This window comes from Monodelphis domestica, chromosome 4 (genome assembly GCF_027887165.1).
Source record: "Monodelphis domestica isolate mMonDom1 chromosome 4, mMonDom1.pri, whole genome shotgun sequence".
In the NCBI taxonomy this organism is placed as follows: domain Eukaryota; kingdom Metazoa; phylum Chordata; class Mammalia; order Didelphimorphia; family Didelphidae; genus Monodelphis; species Monodelphis domestica.
The window spans coordinates 357,798,071-357,822,907 of NC_077230.1; the positions used below are offsets into that span (position 1 = coordinate 357,798,071).

A 24,837-nucleotide genomic window follows, 5' to 3' on the forward strand; every position below is an offset into this window, starting at 1 on the left:
CTCTAAGCTTGCATAAAAGATCTCTCCCTAGCAAATTTATAGGGATCTAGGCACTAAAAGGAAACAATTTTCTACTGATATGAGTCCCACAGACACCATTCAAGGGGAAAGATTTGGGACCTTTAGGGGTGGTCCTGAAACCCCCACTATATTTAGTGAGCCAATAGAATCACAATCAGAATTAGAGGTACTCATCAATACAAATCTGGAGATTCCATTGTTAAAGAGGCAATCATAATACTTATTTCCAACTTCCAGGCTTTCATGAGATTCATCACTATGGGGAGGTGGGGGAAATGGATAGGGATAACTGGCATTAAAACTCAGGGTGTGGAAAATCAAAGGTTTCACTCTTTGATTCTAGGGCCCTTGCCTTCCCCTCACACCATCATAAAGTTCCTTGAGTATTTCTCTGGAATCCCCCACACTGAGGGGAATTTTCACCCTGACTATAGCATGGACAAGCCCCACTTTGAATATATTATTGTTGGGTATTTTGGTGTGAGTTATTGTTTGCCTCATTTAGATTATTTTTTAAATAATTATTTCCAAAGTTATTATTTCTAATCACCTGTTTCCACTTCTTACAGTTCATCATTAAGGTAGTTTTCAATAACATAATCTTTGACCACTTTGCAACAATTATTTACAAACTGTCTCCTAATTTGCCTGACATCTCTTTCTTTGGAGAGATCTAGATCTATGTATCTACCTCCCAGCTCAGTAAGTCTATACATAATAGATATTATGGATATCTGGGAGGGAATTTCCTCCTCTTATTGTTTAAGACTCTCAAACTTGGTCCATGTACCTGGCCTATCAGAACAATCTCTCATTGCTTTTAGTAATGCCTCTCTAGTCTAGCATAGTTATAAATAATCTCCCTCATCATTAGCATCCCTTCTAGGGTCTTGTTCTATCTAGTGGATTACATTCTTTCCCTGGGCCTTATTAACAAGAGAAACAATTTTATTTTTTTCTCTTCTCAAAAAGGCTTGGAGCAAATTTTGTATATCCACCCATGAAGAATCATACATATGAAAAATTTTGTCAAGCTTCTTAATAATTACAATAGGTTCATCTTCAAAAGAAGGGATATTTTGCTTGATTTTCTTAATATCTTGAGAAGTAAAACGTGTGTGGTGCCTTCAGAATACATTATCTCTATCCTTATTTAAGATGGGCACTTCCCTTAAGGGGAAAATAGTATTTAACTGGATTATTTGCCATTCTTATCTCTTAGTAGGATGTCTGTGTTGCTATGGAGCAAGGGGAGGGGAAATGGAAGAGTGGGTGAGATGAGAGGGAGGGGTTTTGTCTGGGGATGGGGAATCAGGGTGAGAGGACTGGGGGTGGGGAGAAGGGACAGGGGAGGGCGGGCTGGCCAGAAACTGCACAAAGCAAGAGAGGAGGTATTCAATCTGAGGCATAGATGGGGAGGGATCTTCTTTTTGCATCTTGAGATGACTTAAGATTCTTTCAAAATTGTCTGCTAGGGCCTATAAGTTAAGCAGGCTAGCTTTCTTTTGTTTATTCTTGAGGAGAAGTAAATAAAGTGGGAACTATCCAATGAAAATAAATACAGGAACAGAATTAAATACATCCAATCTGGATTTGTAAACTTTTACAACTCAGTAAAATTCTCCGGGGGGGGGGTAGTTCCCATAGAGTTTTAACCATGCTTGGTAACACCATTACTCCACAGATAAGCTCTATGGCTTTTGATTACAGGGAAAACAAAAGACACTTACTTGAAGGTAAAAAAAAAAAAGAAAACCTCAGAAGTTTACAAGAGGTTTGAGAGTGTATTATTTCTTCCTCTTTCCCCTATGGGCAAAAATGCCAGGGAAAACATAAGCATATTTCAGTATGGAATACAAGCTACCCCTGATGTTTTGGGTCAGGAAAATCCAGAGGCTGATTTCCAAAATTCTGGCTTCAAATCCACTGATCTGCTACTTGCCCCCCCTGTGTGACAAGGAAATCACTTTAAAGACTGATATATATTAATTTAAGGTCGCCAAGGAATTCAGCTATGTAATTCCTAAATGAAAACTCAAGTCAGCAGTCAACTTTTTATGGAGTTTAATTACAAACAGGAGGAAGAAAGGTATTAGAGATAGAGAGAGAGAGAGAGGGAGAGAGAAAGGGGAGAGAAGGGAATAGGGCTTAAATACCCCTTCTGTTTAGGCTGGGCCAAAAGGCCCAAGCCCTTAGATAGCTGAGGCAAAGAAAAGAGATCAGTCCCTATCACTCACATGACCAAAATGGAGAAACAGTCTCAGGGGCCTCCACCTCCAGCTTCCTTCAGAGCAAGCTTCTCAGAGCACAACCTCTCAGAGCAAAACCTCTCCAACCAACAACACCTAGTCCTCAGACCCCGCTATCTTTAAGGAAACCATCCAAGTTCCCTCCCCTCAGTTCTCACATCTACCAATCACTGTCCATGTCTTCCCTGTGCCAATGGTGGCTCTAGCTTAACCCAGGAACACCCAGAGGTCTGTGGCTTTGCACATGTCTGTTGAAGGTCATATTCTCAAATAATTAAATCTTGATCTTTTGCTACAGCCCTTCCTAAATCCTGTTACCCTGAGTAGGGTGGAGATTGGAATAATTAAATTTTGATCTATGCTGCAGCCCTTTCCGTTGTTCAGCAAAAGGTTTCTGTCCTAACGTAATCTTAAGAAGGGAGGAGGAGGAACCTCCCTTGCCAATGGGGTTCACATTCCAATGGTGAAATTTCCAACATTCACAAGTCTAAGAAATTTTAAGGTTTACAATCCCCCCTGATGATCATTGGGAGACCAGTCTCCCCATTGATCATTTAACATAATCATTTTGTAGTTCTAAATGCACTTCTAACTATAGATATACACAATATCCAATTTTCTAAGAGAAATTAGAATAGTGAGAGAGGAAATAGAAAAGAAAAGAAAGCAAAACCAATGTTTTGCTAGGCGCATTGACAGAAAGCCAAATTAGGGGCAGTCCCTTTTGCCATAAATGTGTACAATTACAATAAATGTTCAATCAAAAGTTCAGTCCAATCAATTACATCCAAAGTTCATTCCTGATCTTCTTGATGAAGTGTAGGTTTTCGGCATCTTTCTGCAACAGTTCATTCTCTGGATATAAAAATTTCAAGATTTTTTCTTGAAGATCTTTTCTTGAACAGAATCAAAATCTTTGATTTTTACAACAGTAAAATCTTAAACAAAAATCAAAATTCTTGGGTTTTTATAAAAATACAATCTCAAACAAACAAACAAAAATTCAAAAATAAAAAAAAATTCTTAGATTTTAAATTAAAATACAATCCCCCCTGAAGTAAGTATTTAAAAAAAATATCAAGTTTAGCTCAGAATGCAATGTTCAGTTATGGGGGTGTATGTGTCAATTATCAAAGAATAGAAAAATAATCAAAAACATAAGAAAAATTCAAAATAGGCCTTGTATAGGTCCAGTTTAAAGTAATTTCTATCCCACAAGTATGTAGGACAGAATGCAGTAATATTTCACTTAGCCAGTTGTAGCCAAGACTACAGGAAGTTGCCATAATATAAGAAGAAAAGAATTAGAATTCTATTTTGATGGGGAAATGTCATTCCCTCGTCTGATTTTTTTTTTCAGGGATATAGGGAGCCAACATGATAATCAAGCTTTGTACTTGTTTGAGTACTTCACAAAGAGTGTAGATACAAGGAAGTCCTACGACTTAAACATAAGTTAAGCATCGCAACTTCGAGTCTCACTTTAATATTTCTTGTGTGCTCTATTGGCACTATTCAGGTTTAGTCTGTTCTCCTTGTTTTTATCCCTTTTCCTGGAATCAGACACAAACATTAATCACAGTCCTATAATATTTTATCAATAAATGGCAGGTTCCCATAGTTTAAAGCTTTTAGGCATATATTGATATTATAGCAAGAGTATATATATATATATATTAACTTGTATTACTTCAGGGAAAAATAATATTAATATTAATTATGTGTACCTTCAGTGCAAAAAATGAGAAAAAATTCAAATATTCTGATCAAAAAGAAAAGAAAAGAAAAGAAATAAGAAAAATAAGAAAAAAATCAGTAATTCAATGTGTTCTTGAAAAAACAGCATCCATCTGTCTATGGATTATTATCTCCAATTCATATGATAAGATAGAGTCACAATTCATATGATAGGATAGAGTCAATCAGTCTCAGCAGAAGATGCTTTCTTCACATGTGGGCAGTGAATCCAAGAGTCTCTTTCTCCAATCTTTATAGATGTTGGAGTAGTTAATAATATTTGGAATGGTCCTTCCCATGAAGGTTGAGTTGCTCCAGTTCACTTGAAATTCTTGATATAAACTTTATCTCCTGGGTTCAGGTCATGCAGAGAAAAGTCTAATGGTCCGGCTTGTACTGCAGCTCCGGATTCATGAAGTTCACGTAGTTTGTGCTGTAACTCCTGTATATAGGAAGCAATAGTAATATCTCCCCCTAATAGCGATGTATAAGCTGGGGAGAAAGGCTTAGCCTGTATAGGCGGATGTCCAAAAAGCATCTCAAATGGTGAAATATGTAAGTGTCCTCTAGGCCTGCTTCTAAGATAAAATAGGGCCAGAGGGAGAATTTCAGGCCATTTTAAATGGGTCTCAGTGCATAATTTGCCAATCATAGTCTTAAGTTCTTTATTCATCCTTTCCTACTATTTGGAGAGGAGAAAAAAAAACTGAAAAGGGTTAATTAATATCAACAAAATCAATACAATCTAAGAAGAATCATCTTCATTATATTGGGAAGTTCCTTGGGCACCCTCCTGAATGGCACCTCTCTGAGGTTCATTAGCACCTCGAGCATGTTTTGGACGAGCTCCATTTCTCATATATTGTTGTTGAGTATTATCATTTTCTTCATTTGGAGAATTGTCATTATTTTCCCAATTCCTATTTCTATAATTCTGGTTTCTAAAGTTCTTATTTCTATATTCATTATAGTTATTTCCATAGTCATTATTATTATTTCTAGAATTCTGGTTTCTATAACCATTATCATCATTTCTATAGTTATTATTTCTAAAGCTATTATTAAACTGTGTATTCCTTCCAAACATCTTAAGAAAGGTTCTACATTCCATCATTTTGTGGCCCTTCTTCCCACAGAAGTGGCAAGTAATGGATTGATAATTGGATTTCTGGAGAGGGGCAATCGTCGTTAGTTCATTATCATGCCCACTTTCTAATTTAGTCATCCTATCTATTATATATCTTATTTTTTTTCTTCATTTCCTCCATGTCATCATTATTTTCTTCTTCCTTTTCTTTGTTTCCCTTTAAAACATATATAGCTGTTTTTCACAATTCTTCAAGGTCCATCTCTGACCATCTTGGACATTGTGTACTAAAATAATTCTTAATTGCTTTGCAAGAGTTATTGACAAAGATCCTTCTAACTTCTCTTAAGCTAGTTTCTTTAGTTAGGTCCCAATCCAGGTATCTGTCCCCAAACTCGATTATTCTATCCATGAATCTGGAGGGTGTTTCTTCCTCCTTTTGCTTAATTTTTCAAGTTCCATCCACTTATCTGTAGTGTCTGCACATTCCTTCATTGCCGTAAGGATGGCCTCTCTACAATGGTATAGTTGTAGATAATCCTCAGGATTGTTATAGTCCCATTTGGGATCCTGAGATGGCCAATGTGCTGCATTATGCCTCTGGGTTTTGTTGACATGAGCAATTATTTTATTTTTTTCATGTTCAGTTAAAAAAGCCTGTAGCAAGTTCTCAATGTCCTTGTAAAATGGATTATACTGAAAAAATATGTCTCCCATCTTTTTTGTTACTAGAAAGGGATCTTGTTCATATGTGGGGATATTTCGTGTAAATTCACTTATTTCTTGGGGAGTAAATGGTATCCTATGTCTTAAAGTCACCGCATCCCCATTCCTTCCTATTTCAGGTACTTCTCTTAGAGGAAACAGGCCTCTAGTTGAATTTTGTACCTGTGGGTCAGTTTGACAAGGACAGGTTTCTCTAGGAGGATGAGATCTCCTTTGCGTTGGAATTTGGTTTTCTGTAGGAGAGGGAACATGAGAAACTGGGATTTCAGGGGAAGGGTTTTGGGGATTAAATTCAGTCAAGATTTGCACTGCACAAGAGAAGCAGTCTGTTAACTGGGCTATAGGGAAGGTGTTTTCCATCTCTATTTCAGGGAAGGAAATTTCCTCATTCAAAGGTTCAGAAACAGGTCTGTTTCTGGTAGAGTGGGTGTTTGCCAATTGATCCTGTAAGAAACTTTTTAGATCTTCTAATTGGGCTTGCATTTTATCCTCAATTTTTCCTATTTTATCCTCAATATTTTCTATTTTATCCTCAATTTTTTCTATTTTATCCTCAATATTTTCTATTTTATCCTCAATATTTTCTATTTTATCCTCATTTTTTTCTATTTTATCCTCAATTTTTTTTTATTTTAGCATCTCTAAATATAGTATTGAGGAGTACAAAAATGACAGTACCTATTAATATAAAAATTTGGAGGTATCCTGCATTCCTCAATGCTCCTAATTCTTCAGCTGCCTTATAATTGTCAAAGAATGTAGTACTCATTTATATATATATATATATATATATATATATATATATATATATATATATATATATATATATTGTAATTTCACAAAACACGTGGGGAGCAGGGCAAAGCAACAAACTTTCCACAGGGTTTTTTTTTTCTAATCCAGGAAGTTGTTCCTTAAGGGAAAGGATATTTAGAAACAGCTCTTCCAGCCAGGACTTTAGGGTCCTGTTGCTGAGATTTAAAACAGCTGTTTTCTGTCTATCAGAGTCACACAGCTGGGAAGTATCCGAGGTCCAATTTGAACCCAGGACCTTCTGTCTCTAGGCCTGGCTCTCAATCCACTGAGCTACCCAGCTGTCCCTTAAGATTAAAGGGAAGAAAAAGAAAAACTGCTGATTCCAATTTAACTTAAGGAGAAAAGAGAAGAGAGAAAAAGTTTTTTATACTCACGTGTTCTAGCAGCTGTGTCTTTAAGCCAAGTTTGTTGTTAAAAGGGACTAAGTGGTGAGACGGTAGAGTAAAAAGGCAAGGAATTTCAGAAGTTTATTGAGAGAATTCAGGGGTCTGGTCATCTGACTGGGGACTGCCTGGAGACATAGAGAATGACTTTCATAAAAGATCCTTTGGTCTTAGGGAACAGACAGATGTGTGAGATACAGACTGATAGAATTGAGGTGTAGCCTGGAAGTGCATCTCTCTGTCCATCTTAAATCTAAAGGAGGAACAAAGGAGCACAATCATCTCAGGGTCCTATAGGGGTCATTAGATGTTTTAGGCCAGGAGTCATGAGGATATAATGGAGTAAAGGATGGGTGGTTCTGGAAAAAAGTGTCTGCTGTGATTGGTAGATGTAAAAATTTAGGGGCAGTGACACAAGAGAAAAGATCTTTAAAAGAGGTCTATATGAGCAGCCTGAGAGTTCAGTACAGGTGAGGAACTCAACCTGGAAGAGCTCCCTCAGACAGCTTCCTTGAGACGGTCTCGTGGTGTGATATTCAAATCACTTTAAAAGACTGTTTTATATATATGTATATATATATAAATTTAAGGTTGCCAAGGAATTCAGCTATGTAATTCCTAAATGAAACACTCAAGTCTGCTGCCAACTTTTTTATGGTGTTTTAATTACAAATAGGAGGAAGAAAGTATTAGAGGGAGAGAGAGAGGGAATGGGGAGAGAAGGAAATAGGGCTTAAATACCCACTCTGCTCAGGCTGAGCCAAAGCAGGCCGAAGGCCCTGGATAGCCAAGGCAAAGAAAGAGATCAGTCCCTATCACTCACATGACCAAAATGGAGAAAACAGTCTGTGGGCTCCTCCAACTCCAAGCACCAGCCTCCCACTGCCTCTCTCCCTCCTCACAGGAAGTCCCAAGAACTCCTGAGCTCTCCTCTACCTCACTTCCTGTATCTCACATGTGCCAATGGTGTTTCTAGCTTGACCTAGAATGGCCCAGAGGTCTGTCCTTTTTGCACATGTCTGTTGAAGGCCATATTCTCAAATAATTAAATCTTGAGTTTTGCTGCAGCACTTCCTAATCTTGTTACCCTGAGTATGGTGGAAATTGTAGTTTCCAAGACCTGATTCTATTATTCCAAGTATCTTTATTGTTATTGATCAGGAAATAGCTAAATCCCATCTTCTAAAGAATGGTCTGAATAGGGTTGAGTAGTTTTGAAATTCACAGAGGTCAGCACAACAACTTTGCAGACTTTCAGTTTGGTAGGTAGTTGTTATGTAGAGCAAACTAATGCATCAAGAATATGTTGTGGGGGTGAAGAGATGCACCCCTGGGGTTCAGGAAGTATACCTTTTGCAAGAATTCAAGACTCTAAAACTTAGTTTAAAAGTAGAGAGATTTATTAATTTAGTGAGTAATGTTGAGAATGGCCAGGACGATGGTACAGGTGGAACAGCAAGAAGGAATGCTGCGCCTTGGGAGATCAGCATGGATGGAAAAGCTGTCCCCCAGATGACATCACTTCTGGGGATTTTACAACAGATGCTGTGTCATGGTGTGGACATGACTCTAGAGTAGTAAACTCTCAGGCATTCAGTTAGGGGTTTGGTTATCTGACTGGGGTCTAACTGGAGACATAGGGAATGACCCTCATAAAAGATTCCTTAGTTTTAGGGAACAGACAGATGTCTGAGATATAAAGCCTGATAGAATCGAGGTGTAGCCTGGAGGTGCATCTCTCTATCCATCTTAAATCTAAAGGAGGATCAAAGGAAGACAATCATCTCAGGGTCATAGAGGGGTCAATAGATATTTTTAGGCTAGGAGTCACAAGGATGTAAGGAAGCAAAGGAATTTCCCTGATAATAGTTTGCCTGAGCTTCTGGGGGAACAATGCCCATGTCAAACAGACATTCAGAAGTCCAAAATTATAGGAATTATTGCCTTTATTATGGACCAGTGGGATGGCCTCAGAGGAGAGTTGCACTGTACAAAGGGGTAGGTGCAGAATTTATAGAGGGACAGAAAAGCACACCAAAGGAGGGGATTGGTACATATTTGTACATAGCATACATATGTGTCTATATTTGGATTCTGCAGAGAAAGCAACAATAAATCACAGAGGTAGACTGTTTATACTTTTACCAATTTATCATTATTCCAGTGTTTTTGGGGATGGGGCGGGCATATGTCCTGCCATAAATTTAACCCTAGAGTAGACTGTGTCTGAGTCCCTGGGGGAGGCTGCAGCTTGCATAGGAGACTAGCAGGCAATGCCTGAAAATATGGTTTTTGTCTCTTTCCCTGCAGGCTTCCTGGATATGCCAAGGACTATGGGTTTTTGTCTACTTCATAGTGTTGAACTGGAAAAAAACACAGAACTATTAAATAGTCAGAAAAACTACTCTTTAATTATGAGGAGTTCAGCGCTAAATTAGGCCTCCTCAAACTGTCCACTACAAACCCATGCAGAGTCCCAAGACTCTGGTTACTCTGGTCACTGAACTTCTGGGAAGACCAGCACACAAGAAGAAGACTCCAAAGGACAAAAGAATTTGGGGAATTTATATGCCATTTTAGAGGAACTGAGGATTTAAGGATGAGAGAGTATAGTTGATTACTTCACAAATGCTAACAGAAAATGAGGAGTCCTAGACAGGAATAACAGCAAGATGCTGATGCTTTACAAGGGACACAAAAGGGAAAAGATCCAGCCAAGGGACTGGGCTACTTTGGTAAAGGATTTAGGATAAAAGAGGTACTTAACACCAGATGGGATTAGTCATTTCCAACAAAACTACTTTAAAATCTATTGTTAATCTGAGCCTGGTAAAGTTGTGCTTTTCCCTCAGGGGGAAATTCATGTGACAAGGTCAAACTGGAAGTCTTCACCTTCAAGTTAACTAAACTGGGTGTCATCAGATCTCACAAGGCTTTAAGTTTGGGGGTTTCTAGATTCCACATTCCAATACCTTTTTTCTCCCATGAGTTCCTTGAAAGCCTTCCAAACACTGAGCTAGCTCTGGCAATACATGTATCAATTTCATCAGCCATGTAGGCATTCTTGGAAAGTATACTGCGCAGATAAGTGAATTTATTCATACCTTTCAAATTTTCTCTATTTCCTGCAATTGATGCTTCCACCTTTGGACAATAGTGGCTGGCTGGCGAAGAACTCTTTCTTGGTGTTGTCAGGCTAAAATTAACATAAAGCAGAGAATTCATCCATACTGGGCGCATCTCAGCTTCAGAGGCTGCATAGAGTATACATCCCCAAATGTAAGATGATAAAATGATATGGGTGATGTTTTAAAGTAAAGTTCTCGTTAGGTACCAGAGGAATATGAGGAGTTCCACATGGAGAAACCTCAGGCTAGATTCCCTGGCTTTTCCTGGTTCTCTGTCTCAAACTGCTTTTTCACATAGGCCCCTCCCCTGAGACATGTGTCCGCTTTTCTCCCGCCCACTTGAGGCTCTGGCCCCGCCCCCAGCCTCGCTCTGGAAACCACTGGTTAACTCTTCTAACTGCCAGAGAGGAGTTGGGGTAAGGTTCCGAGCGTGAGTAGGGAAAACAAGGTCCCGCCCCAGGGAAGTCATCGCAGGGAACTACTGACCCAAGATGGAGCTCCAATCTTCTACTACTAGTCCCAGCTCTCCTCTTAGCCCCGCCCTCCTCTCTCTTGGCCTTCCCTATTCTCCCTTCCTCTTCCTGGCTCTTCTTCTGGTCCCTCCCACCCTTCTACTTCCTTCCCTCTCACTTTCCTTCCTCTCCCAAATCCCTTTCATCTCTCTTCCCATTTCTCTTTCCCCCAAGATAGTTTTCTCATTACAACTCTTTTTCCTCTCTTTTCCTTTACTCCCTCTCTTTTCTTTCTCTCTCCCCACCCACGAGCTTCACATTTCATTCCTGGTCACTTACATTATCTCAATGACTTTTGGCAATACTTCTTTGCGACTCCATTCAGAGTTGGATTGGGGTGGGTGTAGGTGGGGGAGGGGTTTGAGCACCCTTTCAGCTGCAAATCTGAAAGCCTGTGGACCTTTCTCACCTCCTTTCTTCCTCCTTCCACTCCCTCTTCTGTTCCTCTTCCTCAGTCCCTTCATCCCTTTTGACCTAAACAGAATTTCCACTAGCAGAAACTATTGTAGGAAGAAAGCGTTGTCCGAGGAGGAGCCCAGGATAGATAGATATTCAGGAAATGGCAAGTAGTCCAATTTGACTTCATCTTGTGAAGGAGGTTGAAGTCGAATTATTTTCAATTTTGAAGGGCTGTCATGTGAAAGAGGACCTTTAACCTTTTGCTTGGCCCAAGAACTAGGAACAACAGGTTGAAGTAGTAGAGAGTGATTTAGGTTTGTTGTAATGAACAACTGGTCAAAATTTAGAGCTATCCAAAAGTGAAATGGGCTACCTTAGAAGGTAGGAGATTCCTCATAACTGTAGATTTTTCAAGTATAGAACAGTTGACCACTTGTCTAGTATATTCTAGGGACATTCTTATTTAATTACAAATTGAACTCAAAATGGCCTCTGAGGTTCTTTTCAAATCAGATATTGCACTACAAGGCAAAATTCTTTAGAAGATGCCTTTGTTGAGGGCCAAAAAAAAAAAAGGATAGGCATCTGAGTGCAGTGAAAAAAACACTGAATTTGAGGATATAGGACTTGAGTTTGTATCTCAGTTATTCTTAATGCCTTAAACTTCTTAGTCCTTTTATCTACAAAATTCTGGGATTGAGCTAGTTGTCTTCTAAGTTTACTTCTGTGGTTAATTTTTCAAGTCCCTTCTGTGCTTTAGATCTGAGATCCAGTAATTAGATGCAAGTGACTGGTATGACAGGAAGAAAGCCAAGTATAGTGTCACATAAGGGAGGAGAATGTCAGGATGTAGGAGTAGTTTATGTTGCAAAGGGATCAAGGAGAACCAAGAAAAGGCTGATGTTGGGTTTGGTGATTGGAGTAATTTGACATTGGAGGGAACATTTGCAAAAGTGGAAGGGATAGGAGTGGGGATGAGGTAGAAACCAGATTACAAAGAACTGAGGAATTTATGACGTGTGATATATTGGAGGAACTCCATGGTTTTAAAGTGGATAGAGTTGTTGGCCTTGGAGCCATTAAGTTCTAAGTTCAAATCTCACCTCTAAAAATAGTTTTAGTTGTGTGACCCTAGGCAAGTCACTTCATCTCTCAGTGCTGTTGGTGAATCCTCTTCAAGAACAGAATGTGTTATGAACTCCACTGTAATTTAATGTACCACTTATAATATTCTTTTAGATGTATTAATAGTGACTCTCATGATACTTTCTGCACCCAAAAGCTGTAAGTTAAAAGCTACATTTTATAATTATAAGATAAAAAATTCTGCCTATAATTATGGTATATAGTTATAAAATCAAAGATAATTATGAAATAATTATGACTTTTATTTGGGTTCTGTAAGAATTAAAGGAAGCAATCCAACAAGACTTTATCCTTATATGTTTACTCTTATCTTCAAGATTTCAAATTAAATTTTATTTTCTTAATTTTGTTGACTATAACATTTTAGTGAAATAAGTTACTGCTTGAAAGATATTTAACATAATATGATAGTGTAAGGCAAAAACCTTGCAATTTGGTTCAATACTAGTCCTAGTCTTAAATCTGGTTCCTAAATTTATTTCTCTGTTTTGATTTAAAACAAGAATAAAATGAAAAAGCGTTGTTCACCCAAATAAAATAGTGGAAAATGGTAGAATTTTATAAATATTCTTGTTGAGATATGGAAAATCATTTAAAATTTTTTTGGTCAACAGATTGATGAAAATGATTAGCTAGTTACAATGAAAGTTATTTACTGACAAGTACTCTATTAAATTATAAATGTGCTTTAATTTCATTTGTATAAATTATTTCATTTTAAAGAACATTTAAATATAAATGAACCTTTGTAAGGAATGTCTTTAAATGTTACTTTTTTTTCTTCTACCAGTGGCACATCAGCCATACTCTCACAGAAATTCTGACTGGCTGATGATCACTGTTGTTAGCCAATTCATTTAAAAATTCACCAGATAGAAGAATAGTAATATAAATGGAGAATAAATTTAAATTGGAAAGCAGGTTTAATACTCCAATAAGAGGCACATGATGGTCTGTGACAATTTCAAGATGGCTTATAATGCACATGCCCAATAATCATGTTTTTTTTTGACAACCTTATTATGTGCTGTAATCACAAACATTTACAACATCCTGATCATGTGATTACCCAGCTAATGAGGTACAATTACAGGATAACAAAGGAATGCATGTACTGTTCTGGTACAGTAAGCAATGCAAATGAGGGGGTATATACAGTATTTATTTGGAATTGGTTTGCCCTTGAATTTTGAATCCTTGTAGTGGTTTGGAAACAATTTGATAATGCCTTGAAAAATTGTAAAAACATTTACTTGGGAACAGTCAGAATTTTATGTAATTGCTACCTAAACACCAAAATTGTGCTCATGAGTGTGACAGTTTAAAATTGCTATAGAATTGAAATGCTCCAAATATGCACATGGTTGTTGTTGCAGAGGAAAAATATATTTGCAACATAATTGGGCAATTGTTTATTGCTTAAGGTATCATTAAAGAATTTATAGCACAAATCTCTTGTATCATCATCAAGAACCCCTAAGGACATTCATGAATCACTAAATGAGAACCATTGCTGTAGGCAACTCTAGAACTTTTAAGTTTCAGAAAGGTTAGTTATCAGAATTAGTAGAAAGAGTGTCATCTAAGAATTTCTTATATCAATAAAAATCATAGGTTTTGTCTATCACTAATATTTTAGGAGAATGAGCTGAGGCAGTGACAAAGTATTGTTGATATTTTAGGTACTTCAAAACTGTCAGCTAGGTCATTTGCTGGTAAACACAATTAAATGCTGTAATTCATTTTTGTTGCCACAAATGGTTAGGTTTGCATAACCAATCCCCAAGTTGACATAGTATAATGGTGTCCAGTATGTTCAGTTGTGGGTTAATGTGATATCTTTCTTGAATTTCTCTGTGTGAAGGATACAGGCTTGTGTCTATAGATTTTGCCAATCACTATTAACATACTGAGGTTTCCAGCTCCTCCTTCTGACTGTTTCCTGGGACCTTTCCCCGACCCAAAATTTCAACCTTAGCTATTTTTCAGATTATCCTATTCTCTTGCTTCATTGAGCCCATGTAATTCTGAATATTAATATATGAAAATCCTTATAGATTTGGCTTATAGCTAAATGATGGGGATGGGGGATCACTCTCTCCTGTAAATCAAAAGAGGGAGAATTGAAGGAATTAGTATAGCAAGTGGTTAATTGTGGGAATTGAGTGAATCACATTGACTTCATCTTGTGTCTTAGTTCTAGAGTAGCTCAATTTCCTTTCTATTCAATTATGTATAGTCCAAATTCTGTCTTGTGAGAAAACTATTCAATTGTGGGAATTGGGAGCAAATTTTATTACATTGTTTGAACCTAGCTCTTCATAGCTGGGAAACCGGATGTTACCTGCTGTTTAGAGACTTTTAATCAAGAACTTAAACTATTCTCACCAGAAACCCAGTCAAATCCAAATCTTGATGCAAGGAGTTTTCTTATAATTGCACATTCTAAGCAACCTATATATCCTTTTTGAAAACTGGCCTTATACTGATCAATTGATTGGTTGTTGGTTTTTTTCCCTGTAATCCTTTGTCTGTTTAGATATTTGGACACTTATTTTTCTTAATTCAGGGAATTGTATCAGTTCACTCTCCCCTTCCTGGTTCTCCAATTAGAAATCAGATTACCTAATGTTTTATTGTCTCCTTCTAATTAATTGGCTTTGTTTGTTTTTAATGTACAAAGATCTGTCTTCCCCTGTATTTGGGGTCTAGTCCTAAACTGAGGTAGGGGCTTGATCCTAACTCGTTAAATAACTGCCATGTATTGCTTGATAAACTGATATGCTCAGAAGATTGAATCTTTGTTCCCTCAGTCATTTCAACTTCCCCCTGCCACAGGATATATCTATAAACATTCCTTGTTATCAAGTAGTCTGATCACTAAGTGTCCTTTGCTGCCTTTTCATCTAGTTGTGGATATAATCCTAAAGTTCAGTCCTAGGCTTTTTTCCTGTTTACTTGACCTCACTTGATGTCTACTTTCTAATAGGCAAAGAAATGATCCTATGTGTCCCTCTTCCCTTAGCAAAGATATGGCACAGCTGGCACTCAGGGAGTCCCCCTCCTCCCAGCCCCAAGGACATTTTTTGCATGCTCCCATCCCTCTGTGTACCTGCCCAAAGCAAGCAATTCCTCCCTCAGGCAGGGGTTCACAGACAGCTTGAATTTGCCCTCTGAGCACTTGAATTCTGAAAAGGTTAAGGTTCACCAATGAGTCTTTCCTCCCATCCTGGAGCTAACCCTTCCTATTTTAGATTATGAGCTTCTCCGGAGCTGGGACTATCATACTTTTCTGTTTGTATTCCCAGGATTTAGCAGAGAGGTTGGTACATAGTCTTTAATGACTTTTCATTTATCCATCAATTCCTTCATTGGAAACATTTTAAGTCTTTGTGGATCTATTTTATATGTGTGTGTGTGTGTGTGTGTGTGTGCATGTATGTATGTATGTATGCTTTGCTGTTAATAGAATGTAAACTTTGAGATCAGGGACTAATATTGTCTTTGTGTCGCCAAAGTGCAACAATATCTGGCACATAGTAGATACCTAATAAATATTTGTTTGATCAATGTTAAACTCCCTGTCAGTGAATTGCTAGTTAATTCCTAGTGATATACCAACATTCTCAATATAACTATTTTTTTTTCTTTTTTTCAAGGAGGAGAGAAAAATACATCCATAAGAGATAATATAATAATGCCAAAGCTCACAAAAGACAATCCTTTTAATTACACCATCTTCTCTAGAATTCTCCCTCAGTGTTACAAAGATTGGCTTTTTAGCATTCCTAAATACTAATACTTGTTTTTTATTTTTTCATCAGGCAAACAGGACACATGCCATCTTTCATAACTACTGTCATTCATTTGTGTACATGTGTATATTCATATGTTTTTGGTTATAGTTTCTTCCTTTTCTCTCTAATTGTTAGCATAGTAATAAAAAGCAGGGCACTGGATCTATGGGGATGATAAGACAGAAGTTAAGCAAAACAGCTCTGAGGTAGTCATCAAACTTCTACACTATGGCTGTTTGCAACCAGCACATAAAAACAGGTAGAACCATAGGTCCATGGTAAGTGTTCAAAGCCAATTAAGCTACTGCATGTGCAGAATATACACTTAATATCCCAACCCTCATTTGTAGCAGCTTGTCAGGTCCCTCAAATGCAACTGGTTACAATCTCTCCCTTATAGTCTAGAGTAGTGATAGCAAACCTATGGCAGGGGTGCCAAAGATGGCACACAGAAGGCTCTCTGTGGGCACATGGATGCCCTCCCCCCACCCAGAGTTTGTTATTCATAAGGCAGAGGGACTTGGGTAGAGCTGTTCCCCTTCCCCTCTCCACTGAGGTAGATGACATTTTTTTCACATACCCACCCCCTCTTCCCAGCAGCCCAACAGAAGCACACAATGGGTAAGGTAGGCAGCTCACAGGCAGCAGAGATGGAAGGGGAGCAGACCGCTTGGGCCACTCCCCTCCCCCTCCCTACACTCACTGATGTTTTTTGATGTGGTTTATATCTCTGTGTTGCTGGTCCCACTCTTGTGAATCTTAAAATTTCTCAGACTCTACCTTGGAACATTATCTTAAGGTTATTCCCCATTTAAACAATGAAGGTACTTGATCAGGAATGTATTGGGAACTTTAAAATTACTCCACCCATACTTAGGCACACCTTAGGAGAAGATAAAGTTATAAATTCCTTACTGAACAATGAAAAAGTACTTAGACCCATACTTATAGTGAGGCCAAGCTCTTAAGCTAGGTCTATTTTTAGATCTAATACAAAAGAGTGCTAAGTACCTATGAAGGTCAAATTAATCACTAAGAGGTCAAGCAAACAAAAGGCAAGTTTAACAAAAGAGGTGTGAAGTTTTAGTCTACCCAGAGAAGGTGATTAACAAAAGAAGATGTGAATTAAGAATGATCAGTCTTGTGGAAAACATCTACTATGATTGGTAGATGTGAAAATTTAGTGGTCGCCATAAACTGTAAGATTTAAAAGAGTGGGAGCCATAAACTGTGATATTTAAAATAGTTGAAGGTATAAACTGTAGTGAGTTAAAATAGTGGAAGACTTAAATTGTAGTATATATAAGAGTGGGTGAGTAAATGTGTGGCCGCAAAGATATGTTTTCACTACAGTGTTTTGTTTTTAAATCAAATATAAGGTGGTCGCCAGGGAAATATTCCCAATTATTCAAATATACCCAAGTCAGCTGGGTTTTATAGAGATTTTAATTAATACAAATGAGGAATTAAAGAAAAGGAGAGAAAGAGAGAAAAAGGAGAATAATGAGAAAAGGATAAGCCAGCCCTGGCCAGTCCTGGCCAACCCAGGTCTAAGCCCTAAGAGAAAAAAAAAGATCAGTCAGTCCTTAATCACTCACCACAAGATCTGTCCAAGCAAGGATTCTAGTGACACCAGGCCAGCTCCATTTCAGCTGACTTCACCAGCTCAATCCTGAATCTCCATGTCCCTGAGAGTCTCGAGAGAGACCCTTCAAGGCAGCCTTTTCCCAGCTGACTGTCCCTAGAGAGAGCTTTTTGTCTCCTTTTAAAGGGCATTTCTCCTTTGTCACCTCCCCTAAATTCTTACATCTACCAATCACAGTAGATGTTTTTGAAAGGACAGACTATTCTTAGTTCACACCTAAGGAGGTGTGAACTTTTGAGTAATTCACACCAGGAAAGCTCTGAGTAAGTTTCTCAGCTCTTTGTTCCTTGTAAATTCACAAGTTGCTTGACCTTTATAGGTACTTAGCACCCCTTTGTATTAGTTCTAAAAATAGGCATGGCTTAAGTATGGGTTTAAGTACTTTTCATTGTTCAGCAAGGAGTTTACAACTTTATCTTCCCCTAGGGCATGCTTAAGTATGGTGAAGTAGAGTCCTCACATTCCTGATCTAAGTAGAGTTCACTGCCCAAATGGGGAATGGTCTTAATCCAATCTTATGAAGTAGGGTCTGGGAATTTTTAAGGTTCACACTTGTAAAATGTGTAGGTTGAACTAAAGTTCCCTCTAGCTCTAAATCTATTGTTCTATGAATTAAAATGTTTTCAATAAACTCATATTTTAACTTTCTTTGTTATTCATATCTTTGTTTGCCCTTTTTCTAATTATGGGATATTAAGATTACTTACTATTACTAGATGTTTTATCCATGGTTTCTTATAATACTTTTAGCTTTTAAAGAAATTAATTTGGCTATTATATTATACATTTAATTGTCTGTTTTCATTCCTCTACTACATTCTTACTCTTGTCTCATTGTATCTTGGAGGTAACTGGGTTTTAGAGACTATACCAGGTGAGTGTCAGTTCTACCAGATCTTATGTAGCTGGAAATACTTTTAAATACAGGTCTGGTGATGGACTGAACTCTTGTTTGAGAGTAATTATAGCTAAATTTAGAGAATCAGATAATCTGTTTGGGCAGAAGAGGATGACTTTTCAGCTAATATTTTTTAAGTTAATTATTACCTGATATATCTTCCCCTTTTTTTGTAATAAAACTACTCCACACAGTATCATAATGCAACATTCTGTACCATGATAAATGAAGGAATAAATGGAAGGATAAAGCATTTATAGAGTGCTTACTGTGTGTAAAACATTGTGCTAAGTACCGGGGAAACAAATAGAAAAATAAAATAGACCTTACTTTCAGAGTGCTCATTTTCTTTTTTTTCCTTTTTATTATTATGCAAAACACACTTTCATATCGGTCATTGCTGTCCTAGATCATCACATTACTGAGAGTATCACAGACTATCATTATACAGTATTGTTGTTGTGCACAATGTTTTTCCAGTTCTCCTTATTTCATTTTGTATCATTTCCTACAAATCCTTCCAGCTTTTTCTATAATCATCTTGCTTATAATTTTTTATAGCACACAAGTATTCCATCACCAACATATACCACAATTTGTTCAGCCATTCCCAAATTGATGGATATTCCCTCAATTTCCAATTTTTTGCCACCACAAAGAGAGCTCCTATAAATATTTTTGTACAAGTAGGTTCTTTCCCTTCTTTTATTATCTCTTTGGGATACAGACCTAGTAGTGGTATTACCAAATAGAAGGGTATGCACAGTTTTATAAACCATTGGGCATAGTTCCAAATTCCCCTCCAGAATGGTTGGGTCAGTTTACAACTCCACCAACAATGCATTAGTGTCCCAGTTTTGTCACATCCATATCAACAGTTACCACTTTCTTGCCATATTGGCCAATCTGATGGATGTGGGGTGGCACCCCAGGATTGTTTTAATTTGCACTTCTCTAATTGAATGATTTAGAATATTTTTTCATGGTTATTGATGGCTTTGATTTCTTCTGAAAATTGCTTGTTCATATCCTTTGATTATTTTCATTTAGGGAATGGCTTATATTCTTATAAATTTGACTTAGTTCTCTATACATTTGAGAAATTATATCTTCATCAGAGATATTTGTTATAAAATTTTTTTTTCTACTTTGTTGTTTCCCTTCTAATCTTGGTTACCTTGGTTTTGTCTGTACAAAATATAATCAAAATTATTCATTTCACACCTTATAATACTCTGTTTCTTGTTTGGTCATAAATTCTTCCCTTCTCTAAAGGTCTACCAGGAAAACTATTCTGTGTTCCCCTAATTTAGTTGTGGTATCACTCTATAGCTAAATCATATATCTATTTTGAATATATATCATATATCAAATATCCATTTTGGTACATAAGGTGTGAGATATTGATCTATACCTAGTTTCTGCCATACTGTTTTCCAATTTTCCCAGCAGTTTTTGTTAGTGAGTTTTTATTTCTAAAGCTGGGATCTTTGGCTTTATCAAACACTAGGTTACCAAGGTAATTTACGCTTGTGTATTGTATATCTAATCTACTCCATTGATCCACCCTTCTATTTCTTAGCCAGTACAAGATTGTTTTGATGATTGCTGCTTTATAGTTCAGTTTGAGATCTGATAGTGCTAGGTGTAAACCTCAAAATTTCTCAGACTTATGAATGTTAGGGGTTTCCCCCATTGGGGAATCTTCTACTTAAAAAAATTCCCTAGCAGATGGTGAGAACTCTACTTGAGTGTGGGGGCTCCTAGCTATGGGAGTGTCCCTGCTCCACCCTACTTAAGACTGCTTTAGGACAGAAAACAGCTTGCTAAACAATGAAAGTACTTTGATCCATGCTTATGGAAGGGACAGGAAGTTCTTTGAGTTATGACTGTTTTAGAATTGATACAATGGGATACTAAGTACCTATAAAGGTGGGGCAACTTGTAAACTACTTAAACCTAAAAGGGTGATAACTTATTCAGAGGTTTTTTCTTAATGAAATTTGTCGACACAGCAGCATTTTTTTCTGACTTACTAAAGAGATTAAAACTGCTCAGCTGTGAATTCAAAATGGGCGGTCCTTTAGAAACATCTACAGTGATTGGTAGATGTAAGGACTTAGGGGAGGTGACAGAGGAAATTTTGCCCTTAAAAATAAGAGCTTGGATCTCATTGAGGGATCTCGATTTCTGACTCGCATTCTGAAGGAGAGCTCCTTGAGGAGCTCCTCTGAGGGGCTCTGTCCCTCTGGGGTGGAGCTCTGGAGGCTCTTGAGAGAGGCCCTTTGAAACAATCTCTGGCTGGAAGACTCTTTGAGGAAGGATGCTGGCCTGGTGTTACTAGAATCCTTGTTTAGTCAGACCTTGTGGTGAGTGTTAAAAAAACTGACTGATTTCTCTTTTAAGACTCGGGTCTAGGCCATATTGGCTTGAGGCCCTTCATACTTATTCCTTTCTTACTCTCTCTCTCTTTCTTTGATTACTCATTGTATTGTTAATTAAAATATCTATAAAACCCAATTGACTTGGGTATTTGAATAATTGGGAATATTTCCCTGGCAACCACCTTATATTTGATTTTAAACCCAAGACACTGTAGTGAAACATATTTCTGTGGTCAAATTTACTCACTCTCTCTTATATCTATCACAATTTATATCTTTCACTATTTTAACTCACTACAGTTTAAGACCTCAACAATTTTAAATCTCACATAGGCCACCTTCCTTCACATTTTTTCATTGGTTCCCTTGGTATTCTTGAACTTTTGTTCTTCCAGATGAATTTTGTTTTTATTTTTTCTAGTTCCATAAAATAATTATTTGGTAGTTTGATTGGTATAGCACTGAATAAATAAATTAATTTATGTAGAATTGTCATTTTTATTATTTTATTATATTAGTTCAGTCTACCCCTGAGCAATTAATATTTTTCTAATTGTTTAGATCTTTTTGTGTGAAAAGGGTTTTGTAATTGTGTTCATATAACTCCTATGTTTGCTTTGGCAAGTAGATTCCTAGTTATTTTACAATGTTTAGAGTAATTTTAAATGAAATTTTTTTTCTAACTCTTGCTACTGGACTTTGTTGGTAATATATGGAAACACTGATGATTTCTGTGGATTTATTTGGCATAAATAACTTTTATAAATAACTGCAACTTTACTGAAGTTAATGATTATTTCAACTAGTTTTTTTAGTTGATTCTCTTGGATTCTCTAAGTATACCATCATATCTGCAAAGAATGATAGTTTAGTGTCCTCATTGCCTACTTTAATTCCCTCAATTTCTTCTTCTTTCCTTATTGCTAAGGTTAGCATTTCTAATACAATATTAAATAATAGTGGTGACAATGGGTATCCTTGCTTCACTCCTGATCTTATTGGGAAGGCTTCTAACTGAACCCATAACAGATGATACTTGCCAATGGTTTTAAATAAATATTACTTATTATTTTAAGAAAAGGCTCTTTTATTTCAATGCTTTCTGGTGTTTTTAATAGGAATGGGTATTGTATTTTGTCAAAGACTTTTTCTATCTCTTAAGCTAACCATGTTATTTCTATTAGTATGATTATTGATATGGTCAATTATGTTGATTGTTTTTCTAATATTAAACCATCCTTGCATTCCTTGTGTAAATCCCATCTGTACATAAATGATCCTTGTGATATATTGCTGTAGTATCCTTGCTAGTTAATATCTTATTTAAATTTTTTGCATCTATATTCATTAATGATATTAGCCTAAAATTTTCTTTTGCTGCTTTTGCTCTTCCTCACTTAGGTAACAGTACTATATTTGTTTCATAAAAAGAATTTGGTAGGATTCTTTCTCTGCCTATTTTCCAAAATAGTTTATGTAGTACAGTGGTACCTTGACCCATGAGTTTAATTCATTCCATGGCCAAACTTTAACTCAATTTGCTAGTGTGTCAAATCAAATTTCCTCATTTAAATTAATGGAAATGCAATTAATCTGTTCAGGCCCCAAAAAGCCACATGAACTTTTTGTTTTATATGCTTTTAAATATGAAGATGTACTTTACAAATAAGAGATAAATATATTTATGGATAATAAGAAAGAATGTAAAGAAATAAACTTGCTTATGAAATGTTATTTACCTTCAAGGTCAGGCAAAGATGCTGGCAGAGAAGCTTCTCATTTTGGGCGCTATTGTAAGGATAATTTAGCGTTGTGATTTGAAAATCTAAATTAATTTGGTTGCCAGGGAAAATCCCAAATAATAAAATACCCAAGTCATCTGGAAATTATGGTGATTTTAATTAATAGAGAGGGAAGGAATTAAGGAGAAGAGAGAGAGAGAGAGAGAAAAGAGTTAATTTAAACTGCTCCAGCTCAGACTGAGCCAGGAAGTAGTTAAAAGCTTTGGTCAAAGTGGTCTCCCTGAGCCCAAGGGAAAGGGAGACAGTCTTATCACTCACCATGAGACCATCTCCAGGAAGCTGTCTGAGGGAGATCCTCTAGGCTGAGTTTTAGTCTTGAACTGAACTGAACTCTCCACTCCACTCCACTCCACTCACCTTCTCTGATTAGATTATATCTTCTGAGGTACTTCACACTTCTTTGTTAAGCTTACCTTTTGTGAGTTGCTTGACCTTTTTGTGATTAATTTAACCTTTATAGGCACATAACACCTTTTTGTATTAGATCTAAAAAGAGACTTAGCTTAAAGTTCTAACTTCACTATAAAGTATGAGTTAAGTACCTTCATTGTTCAATCAGGAGTTTACAACTTTATCTTCCCTAAACTATGTCTAATTAGGGTGGAGTAATTTTACAATTCACACTATCACTTAAGATAACTTACTCTCTACAAGTGTGATGCTACATTTAAATGCAAAATCGACCTTACCTTTGATATGTAACTTTATTGCTAAACTTAATTGCTATTTTTTTACTTTACTTAATAATCATCATTTTCTTCATTGAATTTTGGCTGTTTTGCCACACTTTCTTTGATTTCACTTAGAGACCATTTCCACAAAAACCTTTCCATGAAAGTTTGTTTCTTCCTCCCTTTCAGAATGTTTCAGTAATGTGTGAAAAAAGTGTCATTATACAGCTCCAATGCATTACCTGTTGCAACTTTTTCTGGATGGATCTTTTCAATAAACTGTTTAATTTTTTTCTAAATCTTCAACATTTCCTTAATCTCATTTGTACTGATTACCTCATCTACCTTGGGCTCCTCCTACAGGTGGAAGCTTGGAATTTAAATATCTGCTTATGACTTAAAGCAAAAAAATTAATTAAAATTAAGAGGCTATATAATTTGGTACATTATGTTTAATATTTATATTACTTTATTATTTATACTATCTTTAGCAAGATATAATTTCCTTCCTTATTCCTTTTAATCAGATCTATTTTTGCTTTAGCTTTGTCTGAGATCATGATTGCTACTCTACCTTTTTTTACTTTAGATGGTACACAATAAATTTCCTCTGTGTGTCACTCTGCCTCAAATGTGTTTCTTGTAAATATCATGCAAGGATTCTGGTTCTTAATCCACTTTGCTGTCTGCTTCCATTTTATGTGTGAATTCATCCCATTCATGTTCATAGTTATGATTACCAACTATGTATTCCCCTCCATCTTATTTTCCCCTTTTGTTCCTGTTCTTTTCCTTTTACTCTGTCCCTCCTTGCCCTTGTCTTATTCCCCTCCTACTTCTCTATAGGGTAAGATACAATTCTATACCCCAATGAGTATGATTGTTATTCCCTCTCTGAGCCAGTTATGATGAGAGTAAGATTTAAGCATTGCCCATCACCACCCTCATTGTCACCTCCACTGTAATATTTTTTCGTGCCTGTTTAGGTGAGATAATTTACCCCATTTCATCTCTCCCTTCCCTTTTCTCTCATTGTAATCCTCTTTTCACCCCCCTTTTTGCGCATATTATGTCATAATAGTAAGCTTTACTTATACACCCTCTGTTTGTAAATACTCCTTCTAATTGCTTTGCTACTGATAAAAATTTACTCTCTTACAGTTGCCTTTGATAATTCCTCATATTATGATGTTCCACCTTTTTTTTTTTTGAGCATGACTTTCAGGTTGTCCAATAATTCTTAAATATTCTCTCCTAGACCTATTTTCCAGGTCAGTTGACCTTAATGAGTTCCTTACATTTTATCTTTCTTTTTTACATTTCTAGACTTCTCTTAGGTATTGTGTTTGGAAATCAAATTTTCTCTTTAGGTCTGGTCTTTTCATTAGTAATGCTTGGAAATCTTGTATTTTATTATTTTCTCTCCTAAAAAAATA

The 24,837-nt window shown here is 36.7% G+C and overlaps 1 protein-coding gene and 1 long non-coding RNA gene across 2 annotated transcripts in view; one reads left to right on the forward strand and one right to left on the reverse strand.

Annotated features, from left to right (window-relative positions):
- Positions 1–2,010: 2,010 nt before the first annotated feature.
- LOC130453848 (uncharacterized) lies at positions 2,011–10,508 on the reverse strand. Its single transcript, XR_008911456.1, has 3 exons — positions 10,124–10,508; positions 7,011–7,147; positions 2,011–4,449 (listed from the first exon to the last, which is right to left on the reverse strand). It is a non-coding gene; the product is annotated as an uncharacterized LOC130453848 (long non-coding RNA).
- DNHD1 (dynein heavy chain domain 1) overlaps positions 10,447–24,837 on the forward strand; it is a 195,269-nt gene continuing 180,878 nt past the window's right edge. The window contains exon 1 of the mRNA XM_056795113.1: positions 10,447–10,563. Coding sequence (XP_056651091.1) covers positions 10,462–10,563 — 102 coding nt within the window. The 5' untranslated portion in view covers positions 10,447–10,461. The remainder of the gene's footprint in view (positions 10,564–24,837) is intronic.